The 20,588-nt window shown below is 50.8% G+C and overlaps 1 protein-coding gene across 6 annotated transcripts in view; it reads right to left on the bottom strand.

Annotated features, from left to right (window-relative positions):
* The window catches only part of MARK4 (microtubule affinity regulating kinase 4), a 74,472-nt gene that overhangs the window by 31,832 nt on the left and 22,052 nt on the right, over window positions 1–20,588 (bottom strand). For all 6 annotated transcript variants that reach the window (XM_083516157.1, XM_083516159.1, XM_083516158.1 and 3 more), the window contains exon 2: window positions 4,315–4,581. In XM_083516157.1, coding sequence (XP_083372283.1) covers window positions 4,315–4,581 — 267 coding nt within the window. The remainder of the gene's footprint in view (window positions 1–4,314; window positions 4,582–20,588) is intronic.

Raw genomic sequence — 20,588 nt, 5'->3', positions numbered from 1 at the left:
TTTTTTTATAAAAGAATGGAAAGGGTTTTATTGGATATTTACAGATAAATTGCAAACAGATTAAAAACCCTGGCAGGATTATTGTAATAACCTGCAGTTTCATAAGAGTGTATATTTAAAGCAGATAATTAAATGAGCAAATCAAATGGGTCTGGATACGCAGAAGGTATTAAAAAAATACATTTAACGAACCGCAGAAAGAGGGGGAAGGAAGTCAAACTCTGAAAGGTTCAGTTGATGGTAAAACTAATGATATGTATAAACTTGAAACGTATAAAAAAAGAAGGCCATGCAATAGTTGGTTCCTGCCAGCAATAATTCGCTAAATCCTATGTATGCAACAACAGCAGCAAGACTACTCATTGTGAAGTATTGGAAGACCCAGGAGCTACCCACACTGGAAGATGAAAGTGATGGACTACATGGAACTGGCGGAAATGACTGGCAGAATTCGCGACCAGGGAGAAGAGTCGGTGGAGGAAGATTGGAAGAAATTTAAAGACTACTTGCAGAAGCACTGTAAAATTAAGGAATGTTAAAATGATGTTTGATTGAAAAGAAGTGGTATTGGTAAAAAGATTATTAAGAAAATGTAAATGGGGATTGATAAAGGATAAATGCTAGAGGGTAAGGATTTGCTGAATTTAATATCTGAACTGGAATACAAAATGGGAGGTGTGAGGAGGTCAAGAAACTAGTGAATGAAGTATAAGAGATGAAAATATTAACCTATTTTCTGTTCTGCTTTTTGGTTTTTCTTTTCTTTCTTTTCTTTTCTTCCTTCCTTTCTTTTGCTAATTGTTTTTTACTGTCTATTTTTTACTGTCTATTTTTTATCTGTTTTGTTCTTGTATGTTTTTATTCTTAAAGCTTTTCTTATGTTTAAATTTTGAAACTTGTTATTGTTTGTGAAACCTTAATAAACATTATTTATAATAATTATAATTTGCTAAATCCTCCTTTCCAAATCCAGCCCCCCCCCCGTGATTTCTTTTCTGCCTTTCCTCATTCTCCCTCCCCACCCCCATCTAGACTGCCCCCAGCACCAGAAGTAGCCAGTGGCTAAGGGTGGAGCCCTATACGCCTGCCCCCTCGCCACCTATAAGTCGCACCTGCATCCCACCTGCTCAGGACAGACGCACCTGAGGCTGGCTCCACCCCTTCCCCATGGCTGCAAAAACGTCGTTGAGGAGGTTGCCAGAACAGTGTCCGATTGGTCCTGGGGTACAACCCCTCAGATCACCTCTCCCCAAGTGGCTCTGGGGTGCCTGGATAGAAGAGGACCCAGAACGCCATTCGCACATGCACTCAAAATGTTAACTGCTCTAACTCTCCCCGGCAGAAGGGTAAGCTGGGCAGGTGCTTGAATCTGTGCCTTGCAGACTTCGCTTTCAGGCTGTGGGAACAGGACTGGCTCTTTGGATGCTGTAATGGAGCCTCCAGATTCAGGCGCAGTCTACCTAGATTCCCAGGTCCTTTGGGGCATTTGGCCACCGCGAGATGCTTTAGCCTAGTCTGCTAAGCTCTTCTTGTGCGGGACAATAAACTGAAGCTGATTTCTGGCCTTAAGTGAAATCTGAGGCTCTCCTCAGGATTGGCAACCCCAGTTGTGGAACACACACACACACACACACACACACACACACACACACACACAGGTCAGGCTGGCACCCACCCGGTGCAGCAGCAGGGAACAGGTGAAGACTGGCTTTCAGAAAGGCTGGGGCAATATTGGTCTGTGTGAGAAATTGACAGACCCTGAAAGTACAGTCATACCTCATGTTACATCTGCTTCATGTTACAGTGGTACTTCAGGTTACATACGCTTCAGGTTACAGACGCTCCAGGTTACATACTCCGCTAACCCAGAAATAGTGCTTCAGGTTAAGCAGTTTGCTTTAGGATGAGAACAGAAATCGTGCTCCGGCGGTGCGGCAGCAGCAGGAGGCCCCATTAGCTAAAGTGGTGCTTCAGGTTAAGAACAGTTTTAGGTGAAGAACGGACCTCCGGAACGAATTAAGTACTTAACCTGAGGTACCACTGTACGTTTTTTCAAGTTACGTCCCGCAGCCACCCGGAAGTACCGGAAAGGGTTACTTCCATGTTTCGCCGCTCGTGCATGCATGTGCAGAAGCGCAAAATGATGTCACGTGCATGCACTGAAGTGGAAGATCACAACCCGCACATGCACAGAGGCGCCGCTGCGGGTTGCGCTCTTTTCATATTGCGAACGGGCCTCCGGAACGGATCCTTTTCACAACCAGAGGTACCACTGCATTCGGTATTTATAATAATAATAATAATAATAATAATAATAATAATAATAAATTTTATTTATATCCCGCCCTCCCCAGCCGAGCCGGGCTCAGGGCGGCTAACAACAGTCAAATAACAATCAAATAATAACACATTCTAAAAATATTTCATTATAAAAATTAGTTAAAATCAAATTGATGGCAACCGATTAAACAAAATTCTGTGCAGGTTGCCGGAGGAGGGAGTCAGGCTGCGCCCTGACCAAAAGCTTGGCGGAACAACTCTGTCTTGCAGGCCCTGCGGAAAGATGTCAGATCCCGCAGGGCCCTAGTCTCTTGTGACAGAGCATTCCACCAGGTTGGAGCTGCAGCCGAGAAGGCCCTGGCTCTAGTTGAGGCCAGCCTAACCTCTCTGAGGCCTGGGACCTTGAGGGTGTTATTATTTGTAGACCGTAGGTTTCTCTGTGGGGCATACCAGGAGAGGCGGTCCCGTAGGTACGAGGGTCCTAGGCCGTATAGGGCTTTAAAGGTTAAAACCAGCACCTTAAACCTGATCCTGTACTCCACCGGGAGCCAGTGCAGCTGGTATAGCACCGGATGAATGTGATCCCGCAGCGAAGACCCCGTAAGGAGTCTCGCCGCGGCATTCTGCACCCGCTGGAGTTTCTGGGTCAGTCTCAAGGGCAGCCCCACGTAGAGCGAGTTACAATAATCCAGTCTGGAGGTGACCGTCGCATGGATCACAGTGGCTAGGTCAGGGCGAGAGAGATAAGGGGCCAACTGCTTATTTCCGATAACTTGTTCTATGCATTGATTTGTGGTAATCAGGGCCCTTGCGACGGAAGGCAGGGTCTGAGTTCTGGACAAACAAAGAAGCAACCCAGCTTCCCAGAGGCCTGCCTAGCCTGGCATCCTGTTCGCGCAGATAGACTGCCCGTGAAGCTGGAGGTTCCATGAGAAGATACAAAGATCCTGCTGCTGGATCAGGCCAGATTCCTGTTCTCACAGTGGCCAACCAGGGAAGCTGCCGAGCAGGATCCGAGCACAAGAGCAACTCTCCCCTCCTGCGGTTTCCAGCAACTGGGATTCAGAAGCATCGCCACTGCCTCCTCCAAAATTTGGCGGCGCAAGAACTGCGGCAACGGGTGGACTTTCAGAATCAGTCCAGAAACCGAGATTCAACAAGCGCCTTGCTATCTTAAGTGTCTGCTCAAGACATTTTGTACAAGAAGGCTTCCCCTGGAGTGTGACCGGAGTCATTTTATGGAATATTAACTGCCACAATTGCAGAAAGGGTTTTATTGCTCTTAGTTCACCGAGTTAGTAACCTTCCGTAGTTTATCTTGGCTTGTTCCGCACTGCTTCAGTAGGCTATGAGCTGGTTTATAAATCGGCAACCGGAGTCCTGTGCTTTGGGGACCCCTGACAGGGGGACACAGTGACCCAGCCTTGCGGCAGCCCACCAAACAAAATTTCTTGCTGCAATTAGTGTTTTTAGGCTCCTGCCAAAGGCAACCTTCCCCCTTCTTTTTCCTCCAGAGACCCCTTCTGCCTCACCCACATAACAACAGCATATTACTGCTTATGGTCACCTTTGGCTACGTATCCTTTGGAATACGTCCGCGGCAAACCAGGAAGTGTTTTTCCAGGTTTCGCCGCATGCACAGAAACGCTAAATTGCGCTGTGCGCATGCGCAGAACAAGGGCCTCCGGTTGCAGATTCCTCAGGATCTGTCCAGAGCTCTGGAACGGATCCCGTCCGCAATTGGAGGTAAAACGGTATGCTGCACTTAAACCTAGAAAATACATGTGTATATGTGTGTGTGTATGTGAAATTCATTTTATTCTGTGCTGGTTAAGTAGTTGATTTTGGAATTTGCTGATGTGCTCTGTGCTTCACCTGCTTGCATTTCGATGTTTCGAATGCTTCCTGTAAGCTGGTGGGAAGAGGCATGTGAGTAAGCCTAACTCATCCATCCATCCATCCATCCATCCATCCATCCACCCACCCACCCTTCTCGCCCATCCTTGCTCCCCACCCCTTCCGGCCCCCGCTTACCTCCCTTCCTGTCAGGATGTGCCTGGCCAGCTTGACCTTGGCGAAGTTCCCTTTCCCGATGGTCTTGAGGAGGCGGTAGTTGCCAATGTGGGGCTGCTCGTCGGCGCAGGAGGCGATGGAGTTGCGGCAGCGAGCGCCCAGAGAGCGGCTGGACCATGACGAGCCCTTTTCCGAGCGGCTGCTGGCCAGGGTGGAGGGCTGCGGGGACAGCGGAGGCGTGGCCGGGGCGGGGGGCGGGTCGAGGGTGACCACCGGGCAGCGCTGGTGCTGGGGAGAAATGGAAGATGGAGACGTTACATACTAAGGAGCAAAGGATATATCATTTCCCAGAATGCTTTTGTTATCTTGCACGTCCATCACCACATGGGATACAATATACAGTGGACACTCGGGTCGCGAACGTGATCCGTGCGGGATGCATGTTCGCAACCCGCAGCTGCGCACGTGCGGCTTGAGATTCAGTGCTTCTGTGCATTGGCAAAGCGTGATTTAGTGCTTCTGCGCATGTGCGACTGCCGAAACCTGGAAGTAACGCGTTCCGGTACTTCTGGGTTTCGGCGGTCCGTAACCTGAAAAAACACAACCTAAAGTGTCTGTAACTCTAGGTATGACTGTATAAGGTAAAGGTAAAGGACCCCTGACAGTTAAGTCCAGTCGCAGACAACTCTGGGTTGCGCGCTCATCTCGCTCTATAGGCCGAGGGAGCCGGTGTTTGTCCACACACAGCTTCCGTGTCATGTGGCCAGCATGACTAAGCTGCTTCTGGCGAACCAGAGCAGCACACGGAAATGCCGTTTACCTTCCCGCCGGAGTGGTACCTATTTATCTACTTGCACTTTGACGTGCTTTCAAACTGCTAGGTTGGCAGGAGCAGGGACCGAGCAACGGGAGCTCGCCCCGTCACAGGGATTTGAACTGCCGACCTTCTGATTGACAAGTCCTAGGCTCTGTGGTTTAGACCAGAGCACCACCCGCGTCCCTATTGATACAACATATAATGAGTGATATATAACGAGTTGAAAAAAATGTTTAAAATAACATTTGTGGGGGGAAACCAGACACTTTTTTTTACTAGGAATTCTAGATGCAGAATGATTATTCGTCTATGCGATGACACTACTGGCCCAGAGATGGAAAGAAGATAAAGTCCCGACCGGAGACGAATGGTTGATGAAGATGATGGACTATGCCAGAATGGCGAAACTGACCGGGAAAATCAGAAACCAGGAAGATAGAAACTTTAAGAAGGAATGGGGGGGGGATTACAATTTCCTTAAGAGAACACCGTAAACAACTAAAAACTTTAGCAGGATTAGAGTAATGCTTGTAATGTATTAAAAAGCTAAGGTAATAATGGATTATTTTAAGAAAAATAGAGAAAATATATGATGCAGTAGAAAATGTTTGATAATGGAAACCATGGGGAGTGGAGTCTAAGGATTCAGGGAATGCTAAATGTTGATGATTACGATCAATGTTTGAATTTAAATGTATAATGTAAAATTGAATAAAAGAGATTTTAAAAAAAACCCCACAAATGGGCAAAGGATTCAGAGCAGGGCCAGTCTGGCAGTTGGCCCTCTTCACGCTTCTCGCTGTAAATTTATGGGTAGGGGGGTCATTCATTCTGGCCACGAGCTCCAACCCCCCATTTTTTGCCAAATCTTCCTCCCCTCTGCCAACCAGTGCCACTGTAGTTGTCCAGGAGTTGGTGGGGTATAGTTTTAGGGTCGCAGGAACATTTTGACAGCTGCTTTGTACTAATTCACCAAACTCAGTATAGTCTGCTCTGACTGGCAGCAGCCCTGCCTGGAGATGTCATGGAGTTTTGAACTCAGGACCATCTGTATCATAGCAGCGGTGCAGCAGATGGTCTACTTCCATACATCCCAGTAGTGATGTATGGAAGTGAGAGCTGGACCATAAAGAGGGCTGATTGCCGAAGAATGGCCACTTTTGAATTCTGGTCTGGAGGAGACTCTTGAGAGTCCCATGGACTGCAAGAAGATCCAACCTTTCCATTCTGAAGGAAATCAGCCCTGAGTGCTCACTGGAAGGACAGATCCTGAAGCTGAGGCTCCAAGACTTTGGTCACCTCAGGAGAAGAGAAGACTCCCTGGAAAAGACCCTGATGTTGGGAAAGATGGAGGGCACAAGGAGAAGGGGACGACAGAGGACGAGATGATAGGACAGTGTTCTCGAAGCTACCAGCATGAGTTTGACCAAACTGCGAGAGGCAGTGGAAGACAGGAGTGCCTGGCATGCTCTGGTCCAGGGGGTCAGGAAGAGTCGGACATGACTAAACGACTAAACAAAACAAACAACTGCTTTAATACTTTCATGTTCTTTGGCACAGCGGTGCACCAACAACTTTTATAAATAAATATCACGTTGGTCCTTGCGTGTGACCGTAAAATTACCCCGGCCCAGATGTTGCTGGTCCTCAGGTCTCATCACCTTTGAACCACTGGCTTACAGGTCCGTGGGGCCAGCTGCTCACCAAAAGAGGCAGATACGGATCCTGCCAATCTACTAGCAGGTGACGCCCTCGAAACTACATGTCCAAGGCTGTGGGTCCCATGATGAGAGAAAGATAGATATCCATTGAAGCCCATAGCTGTCAACTTACAGATTTGAAAATAAGGGACCAGCAGCCTCGAAAATAAGGGATCAGCAGCCTTGAAAATAAGGGATTTTACCAGCACAGTTCAACTTCTGAGCCCCTCCGAGCCAAAGGCAGAAAGCCCAGCCAGCAGCCAAACGAAGCCTCAAGCGGTGGTTCCCACAGCGCAGCAACCCGGCAAAGGGGATGCAGCAAGGAAAACCACCGTCACCTCTCCGCTAGGAAGCGCTGAGCAAAGGCGAGTCCCCAGGCAACGCGGCTGATTTGATTGGCACAAGGCATGCAAGCTCCACCCCCCAGTCGTTCTTAGACTCCTTATTGGGTGAGCCACGCAGCCAAGCAACACAGTTGGAGCCTCTCTCCTCCCTGGCTGGCAGGGAGGGAGGGAGAGGAGCTGCTTCCTTTGAAACCCGGGAAATTTATGGGACATCATCAATAAGGGACAGCAGCGGGACACGGCGCTGGGATAAGGGAGTTTCCCGCCAAATAAGGGACGGTTGACAGCTATGTTGAACCCCCCCCCCCAACTCCAATTGATAATAAACTGCAAGGCAAGGTTAAAAGATATGCTTTGTGCCTGCTTGCGATCTGAGCACCGTTGGCGGGGCTGCGATTGCACCTGGCCCGGGTTCATGGAGGCATCCCGGCCTGGCAAGCCCACGTCCCAGAAAACTCCCCGGGGAGGCCGGTCACCTTAACAAGCTTAGACAGCAAAAGATCTTTAAGTCTGAGGAGATTATGGAGATCAAGAGCCACCGGGATGCATCCGAGGCCCAATCTTAACCGCCTGGCACAGGCCGGGAGAGGAGGCTGTCGGGTGCCCCATCCCAGCTTCTGCCAAGGGGTGCCCCACCTCAGAGACCTTCTCCTTGGCAAGCCGGAGGAATCCCAGCACATAGCATCATTTTAGGAATCAAGAAAACCTGGATTTGAATCTGCGAATCAGACGCACACACTCTAAAAACGGGACCTCCGTTTCGAAACTAGCTTCAAACAGACAACGCATTTTCAAAAATCAAATTCCAATGGGCACCCACAACCAGGAGATCGTTTTAACTGTGGTTCTGAAATCCTACTCAAATTCAACAGAGCTTCTCCCATGGGTAAAGGTAAAGGTACCCCTGACCGTTAGGTCCAGTCGTGGACAACTCTGGGTTGCGATTCAGTGCTTCCACGCATGTGCAAAGCACAATTTAGCGCTTCTGCGCATGCGCGACCACCAAAACCCAGAAGTAACCCGTTCTGGGTACTTTCGGGTTTCAGCGGTGTGTAACCTGAAAAAATGCAACCTGAAGCATCTATTACTCGAGGTATGACTGTATAAGGCAGGGGTCTGCAACCTTTAAGACAAAAAGAGCCACTTGGACCCGTTTCCGAAAAAACAACAACAACTGGGAGCCGCAAAAACATTGCAACATTTAAAACAAATATAACACTGCATATATTGTTTCTTGCCTTAATGCTATATATACAGGATCGTGCAGTCAGCTGTCAATCTCAAGAAAAAAGGACAAATTAATAGCTAATTAAAATATTTAATTTACAACCAGGTAACCAGGTTAATGGGACTTTTGCTCCTGAACCTCAGTGCTCAGTGTCTGCACATCAGGGCTGTAAGACGTCACCTTCATTTTCACACAGGCTTGCAAGGTGTCATCTGTGAGGCATGATCGGTGTTTGTTTTTAATATAGTTCATGTTGGAGAAGACCTGCTCACATACATATGTGGAAGAGACCACAAGGGCCATCGAGTCCAACCCCCTGCCAAGCAGGAAACACCATCAGAGCACTCCTGAGATATGGTTGTCAAGCCTCTGCTTAAAGACTTCCAAAGAAGGAGACTCCACCACACTCCTTGGCAGCAATTCACCAAACTTTCCCCTGCTTAAGTTTAAAAAGGGGCTTCAAGCAACTAAAAAGGGGCTTCAGGCAACTAACTCCACGTGGAATTCCACGCGACCGCGACTGCATAATCAATGCCACAAAACGCCAAAGAAAATTAACCAGGGCCCCAGTGAACCATACATATAGTGATAATAAAAAGCTATTTAGGCCTTTCTCACCCCCTGTTGGGTGTGGGTGCATTTTCTGCAGACCAAAAGCCAAAAGTCTAGATAGCGCGGCCCTCAGCCTCCAGCTGGCTGCCAGGCAGGTGCACCCTTGGCGACGCGCAGGTAACTTGCCGCCGCTCCTGGAAGCTCCGCTGCGCGCCACCTCCCTCCAGCCAGGTGACTCCGCCGCCCGCCGGTCCATCCATCCACCGGCCCCTTCCGCGCGCCAGCGGCTTTCTCTCCTTTTGCGCGCCCGCCACTCCCTTCCGCGTGCGGGGACTCCATTCCGGGGGCTGCCTGCAGCCGCGTACGTGAGGCAGCCTGTGCCGGGGACAGCCGAGGGGAGGGGACTGGGGGAGGAGGAGGAGGAGGCGGCGGCGAGGGCGGAGGGAGCGGGCGAGCCGTGGCGGAGCTGGAAGGGGAATTTCAAAACAAGCTGCACGAGGGAAGGAGGGAGCCGAGCTGGCAGGCGAGGCGGAGCGCGCGCGGAGCTGGCAAGCCGGGGAGGGGGCGCCTGTCGGGGGCTGGCGGCGCAGGCGTGGGGATTGATGCTGGAGGGGCGCCCGAGATTATTGGGGGGGCGGAGCCCCCCAAACGAATTTTTGAGGGGGCTCGGGCCCCCTCAGGCCCCATGGAGTCTGCGCCTATGCCTCCGCTCCTTGCCTCCGCCACTCGCCTCCTCCCCTCACCTCCTCCCCTCGCCACCGCCCCGGAGCCGCAGCAAAGGCTTTAAAGAGCCGCATGCGGCTCTGGAGCCGCAGGTTGCCGACCCCCGGTATAAGGTAAAGGTAAAGGTACCCCTGACCGTTAGGTCCAGTCATGGACAACTCTGGGGTTGCGTGTTCATCTCGCTCTATAGGCCAAGAGAGCCAGCGTTTGTCCGCAGACAGCTTCCGGGTCATGTGGCCAGCATAACTAAGCAGCTTCTGGCGAACCAGAGCAGCGCACAGAAACGCCGTTTACCTTCCCACCAGAGCAGTCCCAATTTATCTACATACACTTTGATGTGCTTTCAAACCGATAGGTTGGCAGGAGCAGGGACCGAGCAACGGGAGCTCACCCCGTCGTGGGGATTTGAACCGCCGACCTTCTGATCGGCAAGTCCTAGGCTCTGTGGTTTAACCCACAGCGCCACCCGCGTCCCCTTTCTCCCACGAGTAAAGGGAAAGGGACCCCTGACCTTTAGGTCCAGTTGCAACTGACTCTGGGGTTGCGGCGCTCATCTCGCTAGGTTGGCAGGAGCAGGGACCGAGCAACGGGAGGTCAAACTGCCGACCTTCTGATCAACAAGCCCTAGGCTCAGTGGTTTGGACCACAGCACCAGCCACGTCCCCTTTCTCCCACGGGTACTTTGGGTTAAACCTCAGATGGGAAAAATAAGCTTAGGAGCATCAAAAGAGGCTGCTGGATCCGGCCAATGGCCCATCTAGTCCAGCATCCTGTTCTCACAAGTGGCTGATCAGATGCCTCAAAGGGAACCCCGAAGGCAGGACCTGAACACAAGACCAACACTCCCCTCCCTTGGTTTCCAACAACAAATATTAATAATAATAAATTTTATTTATTCCCCACCCTCCCTGGCCAGAGCCGAGCTCAGGGCGGCTAACACCAATAAAATCACAGCAAAAAAATAAGGGGGGGGGGGGAACCAATTTAAAATACAGGTTAAAATGCCATTTAAAATGCAGCCTCATTTTAAAAGTAGCCAATATATCAAAACCATAAGGGGAGGGAAGCATAAGGGTCAGACTCAGTCCAAACCAAAGGCCAGGCTCTGTGGAAAGATGTCAAGTCCCGCAGGGCCCTGGTCTCTTGTGACAGAGCGTTCTACCATGTCGGGGCCAGTACTGAAAAGGCCCTGGCCCTAGCTGAGGCCAGCCTAACCACCTTGCGACTTGGGACCTCCAAAATGTTGTCATTTGTGGACCTTGAGGTCCTCCGCGGGGCATACCAGGAGAGGTGGTCCCGTAGGTATTGAGAAGCATTGCTGCCTCTGACCACAGCATAGCCATTGTGGCTAGTAGCCATTGACAGCTTTTTCCTCCATGAGTTTGTCTTGTCCTCTTTTAAAGCCAACCAGCTGGTGACCATCACTGCCTACAGTGGCAGGGAGTTCCGCAGTTTAACTATACACTGTGTGAAGAAGGGTTTTCTTTTATCTGTTCCGAATCTCCCCGCATGCAGCTCCATTCATTAATGGGCCGCTAGAATCATAGAGCCACAAAACTGTAGTTGGAAGGGACCCCCAAAGGTCATCCAGTCCAACCCCCGGCAATGCACGAATCTCAGCTAAAGTATCAATGGCAGATGGCCATCCAACCTCTGCTTAAAAATCTCCAGGGAAGGAGTGTCCACCACCTTCCATCGAATGGTCAAGCAGCTCCTACTGTCAGAAAGCTCTTCCTGATGTTTCGTCGGAATCTCCCTTTTTGTTACTTGAAGCCACGGGTTCAAGTCTTACCCTCCAGAGCAGCAGAAAACAAGCTTGTTCCCTCTTCCATGTGACTCCAATTCCCATAAGCCCCAGGCAGCACATGCTCAATGGTCAGGGGTGAAGAGACAACAAGTGGAGCGCACTGCCTTGGCCACACTAGCCGCAGCACATGGCGACTGGGCTTGCTTTTTAAGCCACGGCAAAAGCCATCGATCATAGAGACCAGGGGTCAGTAAATTTTTTCAGCAGGGGGCCGGTGCACTGTCCCTCAGACCTTGTGGGGGGCCAGACTGTATTTTGAAGGGGAAAAAAGAACGAATTCCTATGCCCCACAAATAACCCAGAGATGCATTTTAAATAAAAGGACACATTCTACTCATGTAAAAACACACGGATTCCCGGAGCATTCCCGGGCCAGATTCAGAAGGCGATTGGGCCAGATCCTGCCCCCGGGCCTTAGTTTGCCTACCCATGATAGAGACCAGGGGTCAGCAAACTTTTTCAGCAGGGGGCCGGTCCACTGTCCCTCAGACCTTGTGGGGGGCCGGACTATATTTTGAAGGGGGAAAAAGAATGAACTCCTATGCCCCACAAATAACCCAGAGATTTTAAATAAAATCTCTAAATGCTTTAAAATGCTCTAAAACGAGCATTTTAAATAAAAGCACACATTCTCCTCATGTAAAAACACCAGGCAGGCCCCACAAATAACCCAGAGATGCATTTTAAATAAAATCACACGTTCTACTCATTTAAAAACATGCTGATTCCCGGACCGTCCGCGGGCCGGATTGAGAAGGCGATTGGGCCGCATCCGGCCCCCGGACCTTAGTTTGCCTACCCACGATAGAGACCATGGCAACCTCAGAGTGCCAGACTTTTGAGTTGCTTGAATGAAGTTTTGCTCTTTCTGGAGTGGCACCTGAGAAAGGCGTGCGTGCGCGCGCGCGCGCACACACACACACACACACACACCCTGATCCCCAGTGGGTTTGCCAACCGACCGCTTCGCTCCTTTTGACTCAGCCTTGTCTGCGGAAAGGGGGGGGGGGAAATCTCCACCAACCAGTTATGAATCCAGGCCTGCGGAAGGCAAGCCCGGCTCTTCCTAAAATTGGCGAGCAAAGAGAGTGGGTTGGTATGAAAACCAACCTGAAAGGCAGGGCGCAGCCACAAAGCTCACAGGAAAGAGAAAAGGCGGGTCCCCTTTTGTCCCATCCGAGGGAAGCTTGTCGAAAGGTGGAAAGGTGCTTATTAGGAGCTGGATCCTGGCCAGGTTCAGCGATGCACCACTTGCCACCCTGATGGAGCAGGGAGCAGGGACCCAGCACTCAGGTTTTCCCCAGGAGATGCAAGTGAAGAGCTTGCAGGATCATATAATCCTAGAGTTGGAAGAGACCACAAGGGCCATCGAGTCCAACGCCCTGCCAAGCAGGAAACACCATCAGAGCACTCCTGACATATGGTTGTCAAGCCTCTGCTTAAAGACCTCCAAAGTAGGAGACTCCACCACACTCCTTGGCAGCAAATTCCACTGTCAAACAGCTCTTACTGTCAGGAAGTTCTTCCTAATGTTTAGGTGGAATCTTCTTTCTTGTAGTTTGGATCCATTGCTCCGTGTCCGCTTCTCTGGAGCAGCAGAAAACAACCTTTCTCCCTCCTCTATGTGACATCCTTTTATATATTTGAACATGGCTATCATATCACCCCTTAACCTCCTCTTCTCCAGGCTAAACATGCCCAGCTCCCTTAGCTGTTCCTCATAAGGCATCGTTTCCAGGCCTTTGACCATTTTGGTTGCCTTCCTCTGGACACGTTCCAGTTTGTCAGTGTCCTTCTTGAACTCCAGGTGAGGTCTGACCAGAGCAGAATACAGTGGCACTATTACTTCCCTTGATCTAGATGCTATACTCCTATTGATGCAGCCCAGAATTGCATTGGCTTTTTTAGCTGCCGCGTCACACTGTTGGCTCATGTCAAGTTTGTGGTCAACCAAGACTCCTAGATCCTTTTCACATGTACTGCTCTTAAGCCAGGTGTCACCCATCTTGTATTTGTGCCTCTCATCAGGCCAATGGCCAATGGCCCAGCGAGCAGCCAGGTGCCTGGGAGAAACCAGAAAGCAGGACTCGAACACAGGACCACTCTACTCTGCTCCCTCTTGTGGATTCCGGAAACTGCGATTCGGAAGCACGGCTGCCTCCAACTGCAGATTGGCATCATGGCAGGTAGCCATCGGTAGCACTCCCCACTAATCCTCTTTTAAAGCCATCTGGGTTGGCAGCCTTCCCTGCCTCCTCCTGTGGCAGTGAGTTCCACAGTTCAACTCTGCACTGCTTTCTTTTTTTCCTGCCCAAGGAAGCTGCCATCGATCATATCCCTCTGCAATTATTCGTTTATTAATTGTATTTATATGCCTGTTGTCTTTGTCCATGGAGTTTTCTTGGCAGGGATACTGGAGTGGCTTGCCGGTTCCTCCTCCAGGTGGATCACGTTTGGTCAAAACTCTCCACTATGACCTGTCCATCTTGGGTGGCACGGCATAGCTTCTCTGAGTTATTCGAGCCCCTTTGCCACGGCAAGGCAGGGATCCGTGAAGGATCGCCAGCTGATCGCCGAAGAATGGATGCTTTTGAATTCTGGTGCTGGAGGAGACTCTTGAGAGTCCCAAGGACTGCAAGAAGATCAAACCTCTCCATTCTGAAGGAAATCAGCCCCGAGTGCTCACTGGAAGGACAGATCCTGAAGCTGAGGCTCCAAGACTTTGGCCACCTCTTGACAAGAGAAGACTCCCTGGAAAAGACCCTGATGTTGGGAAAGATGGAGGGCCCAAGGAGAAGGGGATGACAGAGGACGAGATGGTGGGACAGTGTTCTCGAAGCTACCAGCATGAGTTTGACCAAACTGCGGGAGGCAGTGGAAGACAGGAGGGCTTGGCGTGCTCTGGTCCAGGGGACCACGAAGAGTCGGACACAACTAAATAACAATTGTATTTACATCCCATTCTCTTCTCCCAAGGAGACCATGGTGGTGTACGTTGCTCTCCCCCTTTCTTCATTGAATCCTCACCACAACCCTGTGAGGTAAGTTGGGCTGAGAGGCAGGGAGCGTCCCCCAATGTCACTTCTGGGCCAAGCAGAGATTTGAACCCTGCTGTCTCCCGGGTCCTACTCCTGACACTCTCACCACTGCACCACACTGCCTCTCAAACGCAGTGGTGCTTACCCAGACTGGCAGCTGCTCCCCAGGGTTTCAGACAGAAGAGGACTTTTTTTTGAAACCCCACCTGGAGGTTGAACCCGCAACCTTCAGCATACAAAGCCACAAGTCACAAGAACATCCCCAAAAGCCTTGAAGCCTCCACCTCACAGCTGCCTCTTGATTATAAACTCGGTTGGCAGAGCATGGAGTTCTTAATCTCTGGGTTGTGGGTTCGAGCCCAATGTTGTGCAAAAAAAATATATCCTGCCTTGTAGTGGGTTGGAGTAGATGACCCTCCTGGTCCTTTCTGACCCTGCAATTCTATGATTCTATTATGCTCGTTGGCAGCAGGGGAGTCCCTTCAGTTGATGTTGGACTACAATTCCCATCATGCCTCTGGGCATGCCAATTAGGGCTGATGGTAGTTGTAGTTCCAAACATCTGGCGAGGGTGAGGGTTAGGCTAGATACAGTGTTCCCCAACCTTGGGCCTCCAGCTGTTTTTGGACTACAACTCCCATAATCCCTATCTAGCAAGACCAGTGGTCAGGGATGATGGGAACTGTAGTCCAAAAACAGCTGGAGCCCCAAGGTTGGGGAACACTGGGCTAGAACATGGATAAGCAAACTAAGGCCCAGGGGCCGGATCCAGCCCAATCGCCTTCTAAATCCGGCCCGCGGACGTTCTGGGAATCAGCATGCTTTTACATGAGTAGAATGTGCCCTTTTATTTAAAATGCATCTCCGGGTTATTTGTGGGGCATAGGAATTCGTTCATTAAAAAAAAAAAAAATCAAAATATAGTCTGGCCCCCCACAAGGTCTGAGGGACTGTGGACCAGCCCCCAGCTGAAAAAGTTTGCTGACCCCTGGGCTAGAACCAAGGCATAAATTCACATCTACGTTTCATCGCACTTTCGAATGTGTTTGAACAAGCAAAATGATGTTTCGGTAGTTGCCTGGCAGATAAACCGAGGGCTCGTCTTTGCCCCTATAAAAACCCAGGACAGTCACAGAATCACAGAGGCACCCCAAAAGTCATCTAAACTACCACCCCCCCCCTGCAACACAGTCCTCTCCTGCTTGGTTTGCCGCAAGACCACATAGTTGCGAAGTTGATTTTATTTTATTTTATTTAGTGCGTCCTGCTCAGCTGGCTTTAAAAGCAGCCTTAGATGTTGACATTTCAGCCGGTGAAACTTTTCCAGGCACAGAGAAAAGCAGGCAGGAAAAGCTTCGCCTGCTAAGCTATCTGCATCTCAGGCAGCTGGTAACAGCACAGGAGCAAGGCGAGCAAAAATGTTGGCAACCCTACATGTATTTTTTGGGGGGGGGGGCACAGGAAAGAGAAACCCTGGTAGAGCCTGTCTGCTCCTTATAGCTGCCTGCCAACACTTTTGAGAAGGAGGGAGCCCAGAATAGATGAGGCCTAAAGTCCTCGGAGGAATAGTTGAAAAGGTTGGGCTATGTTTGGGCTAGGAAACAGACGATTAAGATTGGGGGGGGGGGGATATTTAACACATTTATCCCCTGCCTTCCCTCCAAGAGCTCAAAGTGGCGGACAAAGACGAAACCATCAATTAACAGTTAAAAACATCCCTTGGAATTTAACGCTGAAACAAGAGGAGGAAGTAAAGGCAAGCCCACTTGATGTGGGAGGTATACTGGTTCTGGATACAGAGGTTCTATTCTTAGCCATCATGACTAATAGGAATCGACAGACATTGTCCTTTATGACTTTGTCTACATTTTTTCTAGAGACAGAGCCACCAAAGGAAGCAGCCGCCACGACGTCCTGTGGGAGATGACTTGGTTTCGTGGCATCCGAATTTCCTTTCGTCGGTCTCGAATCTGCTGCCACGACACAAGGAGACCCTCCCCGTTCGCCCCAGCACAGGGCAAGCTCTTGCCCCTCTGGGTTGCCCTCCGGGGGCAGAAGGAGAACCAAGAGAGGGTGAACGTGGAAGGGAACCAGATTTCAGCTCAATGTTAGTATTTGGGCTAAACGTTAAACAGTGGAACTCCCTGCCACAGGATTCAGTGATGGCCACCAACCTAGACAGCTTTAAAAGAGGAAAGGGCAAATTCATGGAGAAGGAGGGGGCAGGAATGCTTCTGAATCCCAGTTGCTGGAAATCACAGAAAAGAGAGAGCTCTTGGGGGAGAGGAGGCGGGCTGGTGTGGAGGACTCCCTGGTCCTGAATGGGGTAACTGAGCCCCTGAAGGACCAGGTGCGCAGCCTGGGAGTCATTCTGGACTCACAGCTGTCCATGGAGGCGCAGGTCCATTCTGTGTCCAGGGCAGCTGTCTGCCAGCTCCATCTGGTACGCAGGATGAGACCCTGCCTGCCCTCGGACTGTCTTGCCAGAGGGGTGCATGCTCTGGTTATCTCCCGCTTGGACTACTGCCATGCGCTCTACATGGGGCTACCTTTGAAGGTGACTCGGAAACTACAACTAATCCAGAATGCGGCAGCTAGACTAGGGGCGGCTGCTGAGACCACATAACACTGGTCTTGAAAGACCTACATCAGCTCCCAGGACGTTTCCGAGCACAAGGGTGGGTGCCACCACCAAGAAGGCCCTCTGCCTGGTTTCCTGTAGCTTTGCTTCTCGCAATGAGGGAACCGCCAGAAGGCCCTCGGCGCTGGACCTCTGTGTCCAGGCAGAATGATGGGGGGGGGGGGAGATGCTCTTTCGGGCCTTTGAGGGCCTTTAGGGCTTTCAAGGTCAGCACCAACACATTGAATTGTGCTCGGAAACGTCCTGGGAGCCAATGTAGGTCTTTCAAGACCGGTGTTATGTGGTCTCGGCGGCTGCCCCCAGTCCCCAGTCTAGCTGACACATTCTGGATTAGTTGTAGTTTCTGGGTCACCTTCAAAGGCAGCCCCACGTAGAGCGCATTGCAGTAGTCCAAGCTGAACTATGGAAAATGTGGAGCAAGAAGTGTCAGCCCAGGGTGTTTTGCTCCCTGAGAAGGGCAAGGTAGTGCCCATGTGTTCCCAATTCCACATGCAGAAGCTGACCAGCAGTTGAATCTTCTTTCAGCCCTGGTGGTGGGGTAGCCTTACTCTGACCCCTAAACATGCACAATTGACAGGGAAGTTTAGGAGGAATGGCTGGGAGGGGGGGTTGTCAACAAGTCCACCCCCCCTCCAGCAGTTGCTGTCTGAGGGGGTCGGTCCTAGGAGTCTGACCAGATGAACCCACCGCTACTTGCCAGCGGTCGCTCTTCATTCTGTGGCTCCGGGAAGATAAATGACCCCCCAAATGCCATCGACCCCACTGATGAATTGCTGTGGAGTATTCACACTCAAAGGGACGCAGGTGGCGCTGTGGGTTAAACCACAGAGCCTAGGACTTGCCAATCAGAAGGTCGGTGGTTCAAATCCCCGCGACGGGGTGAGCTCCCGTTGCTCGGTCCATGCTCCTGCCAACCTAGCAGTTCGAAAGCACGTCAAAGTGCAAGTAGATTAATAGGTACCACTCCGGTGGGAAGGTAAACAGCATTTCCGTGCGCTGCTCTGGTTCACCAGAAGTGGCTTAGTCATACTTGGCACATGACCCGGAAGCTGTACGCCGGCTCCCTCGACCAGTAAAGCGAGATGAGCGCCGCAACCCCAGAGTCGGCCACGACTGGACCTAATGGTCAGGGGTCCCTTTACCTTTATTCCCACCCAAAACTGCATTATGGCCGCGAGATATGTCCAAATGCGTTCTCTGTCCCTGCCACCTAACAGCCATCCCCTTCACCCTTTGCTGACCCCAGAACCTGCTCAGGTTGATGCTTCCATCGGCCTAGACCAGGCATCCCTAAACTCAGCCCTCCAGCTGTTTTGGGACTACAACTCCCATCATCCCTAGCTAACAGGACCAGTGGTCAGGGATGATGGGAACTGTAGTCCCAAATCAGCTGGAGGGAAGAGTTTGGGGGTGCCTGGCCTAGACAACCCCCCCAAAACACCCCATGGCACTAAGGGGGCAAAGTACCAGGTGGGGGGGGGGGAAGCTGGATCTCAGAAATCCAACTTGGGGATGTAAGAATTTGTTAGCAGGTGTGTGACTGTATAATAAAATGTTTGATTGATTGATTGACATGAGAAGCTGAGAGGAGCCTGCTGGATGGTTCAAGCCAATGGTGCAACCATCTAATCCAGCATTCTGTTCTCACCTGTGGCTACCAGATGCCTCCAAAAAGCCTCAATGACTCCTCCCTTCCACTTACCAGCCAGGTAGACAGAACATAGTCATTGTGGTGAGCAGCCATCGATAGCCTTATCCCGAATTAATCAGCCTAATCCTATTTTAAAACCGCTTGCGTATTTATACCTGGTTTTCTAAAACAGGGTTTCCAAGCGGCTAACAAGGCCCTTGTGCGGCAATTGGAAAGCAAAAGGAATGTCAGCGGTCGACGCAGCATTAAACATCATATTCACAGGATCGTGGAAGGGAACCCAAGGGCCATCTAGTCCAACCCCTGGAATTCAAGAATCACAAATAATCCCTGACAGGTGGCCATCCAACCTCTGTTTACAAATCTCCAGTGATGGAGAGCCCTCTATTAAAAGCTGTAAACACAGGAGGCAGATAAAGCCACATCACTGTTGGGCAAATTGGCTGGGGGAAATGAAATGTTTTTTTCCAGGTTGGCCCCAAAATCTCACAAGCGTCAGCCCTGGGCTGGAGCCCCTCGGCGGGTGGGGAGCCCCTCCCCCCACAAGGAACGACCTCAAAGGCTGAGTGGGAGCAGGCACTCTTTTGATACTCTTTATGATCCCAAGGGAATAAGAGGCTGGCAAAATTTCCTGCACTGCAAGGGGGTTGGACTAGATGTCCTTTGGGTGGGTTGCAAAGCTACAACTCTATGAAACCTGCTGCCTAGTTTCAAAACAGACAAGCATGAATCGGACAAGACTCGCCCCTTCCAAGACTGCTGGTATTCCAGCAGGAACCGTAAATGGAAATGTTGTCAACGTCCCCGTGAAGACCAGAAGAATCTGTGCAAGCAAATTTTGTCTCCAAAGGACACATTGCAACACACACACACCCACACCCACACACACACCCACACACCCCGGGCTTCCCTTCTCCGCATAAACAAAGGAACCCTTTTCTGCCCCATTTCTTCCTTGAGTGGACCGAGCGAGAGAGCCGGGAGGCGCATTTTTCTGCCTCAGAAGACGCTTTCTCTGAGCGTGGCGGAGAAGGCAGACCCGGCGCAGGGAGGCAAGCTGTGCTGCAGCCACCAGTCGCTCTGCTCATCGCACAGCGGAGGACAGTAAATGCCACAAGAGGGTTTGTGTGAAGGATCTTGGGCTTGGAGCCCCGAGCCCGTTGCTGCTCTCCACGAGGTCAGCCTGCAAAACGTCGGTAGCAGCAAGACGTTATGGGCTGGGCAGACAAAGAGAGGGTTAGCCATCCTTGCAATGGTTATTTTCAAAGCAAGCCGTCTCAATGGTGGCTGTGCTCAGAGGCTCGTGGTCTGTGGCCGATGAGCCCGGCCCCAAGGCCACTCACTTGCATCCCATACATTTCCGTGCACAAATCAATGTGTTGGTGCTGACCTTTAAAGCCCTAAACGGCCTCAAAGGTCCAGGATACCTGAAGGAGCGTCTCCACCCCCACCGTTCAGCCCGGACACTGAGGTCCAGTGCCGAGGGCCTTCTGGCAGTTCCCTCGCTGCAAGAAGCCATGTTACAGGGAACCAGGCAGAGGGCCTTCTCAGTGGTGGCACCCGCCCTGTGGAACGTCCTCCCACCAGATGTCAAAGAGATAAACAACTACCAGACTTTTAGAAGACATCTGAAGGCATCCCTGTTTAGGGAAGCTTTTAATGTTTGATGCATTAGTGTATTTTAATATTGTGTTGGAAGCTGCCCAGAGTGGCTGGGGAAACCCAGCCAGATGGGCAGGGTATAAATAAGATATTATTATTATTATTATTATTATTATTATTATTATTATTATT

The sequence above is a fragment of the Podarcis liolepis genome (assembly GCF_965112155.1).
Source record: "Podarcis liolepis genome assembly, chromosome: 7".
Classification (NCBI taxonomy): domain Eukaryota; kingdom Metazoa; phylum Chordata; class Lepidosauria; order Squamata; family Lacertidae; genus Podarcis; species Podarcis liolepis.
Note: the sequence above shows the minus strand (reverse complement) of the source record. Positions and strands in the feature narration are given on the sequence as shown.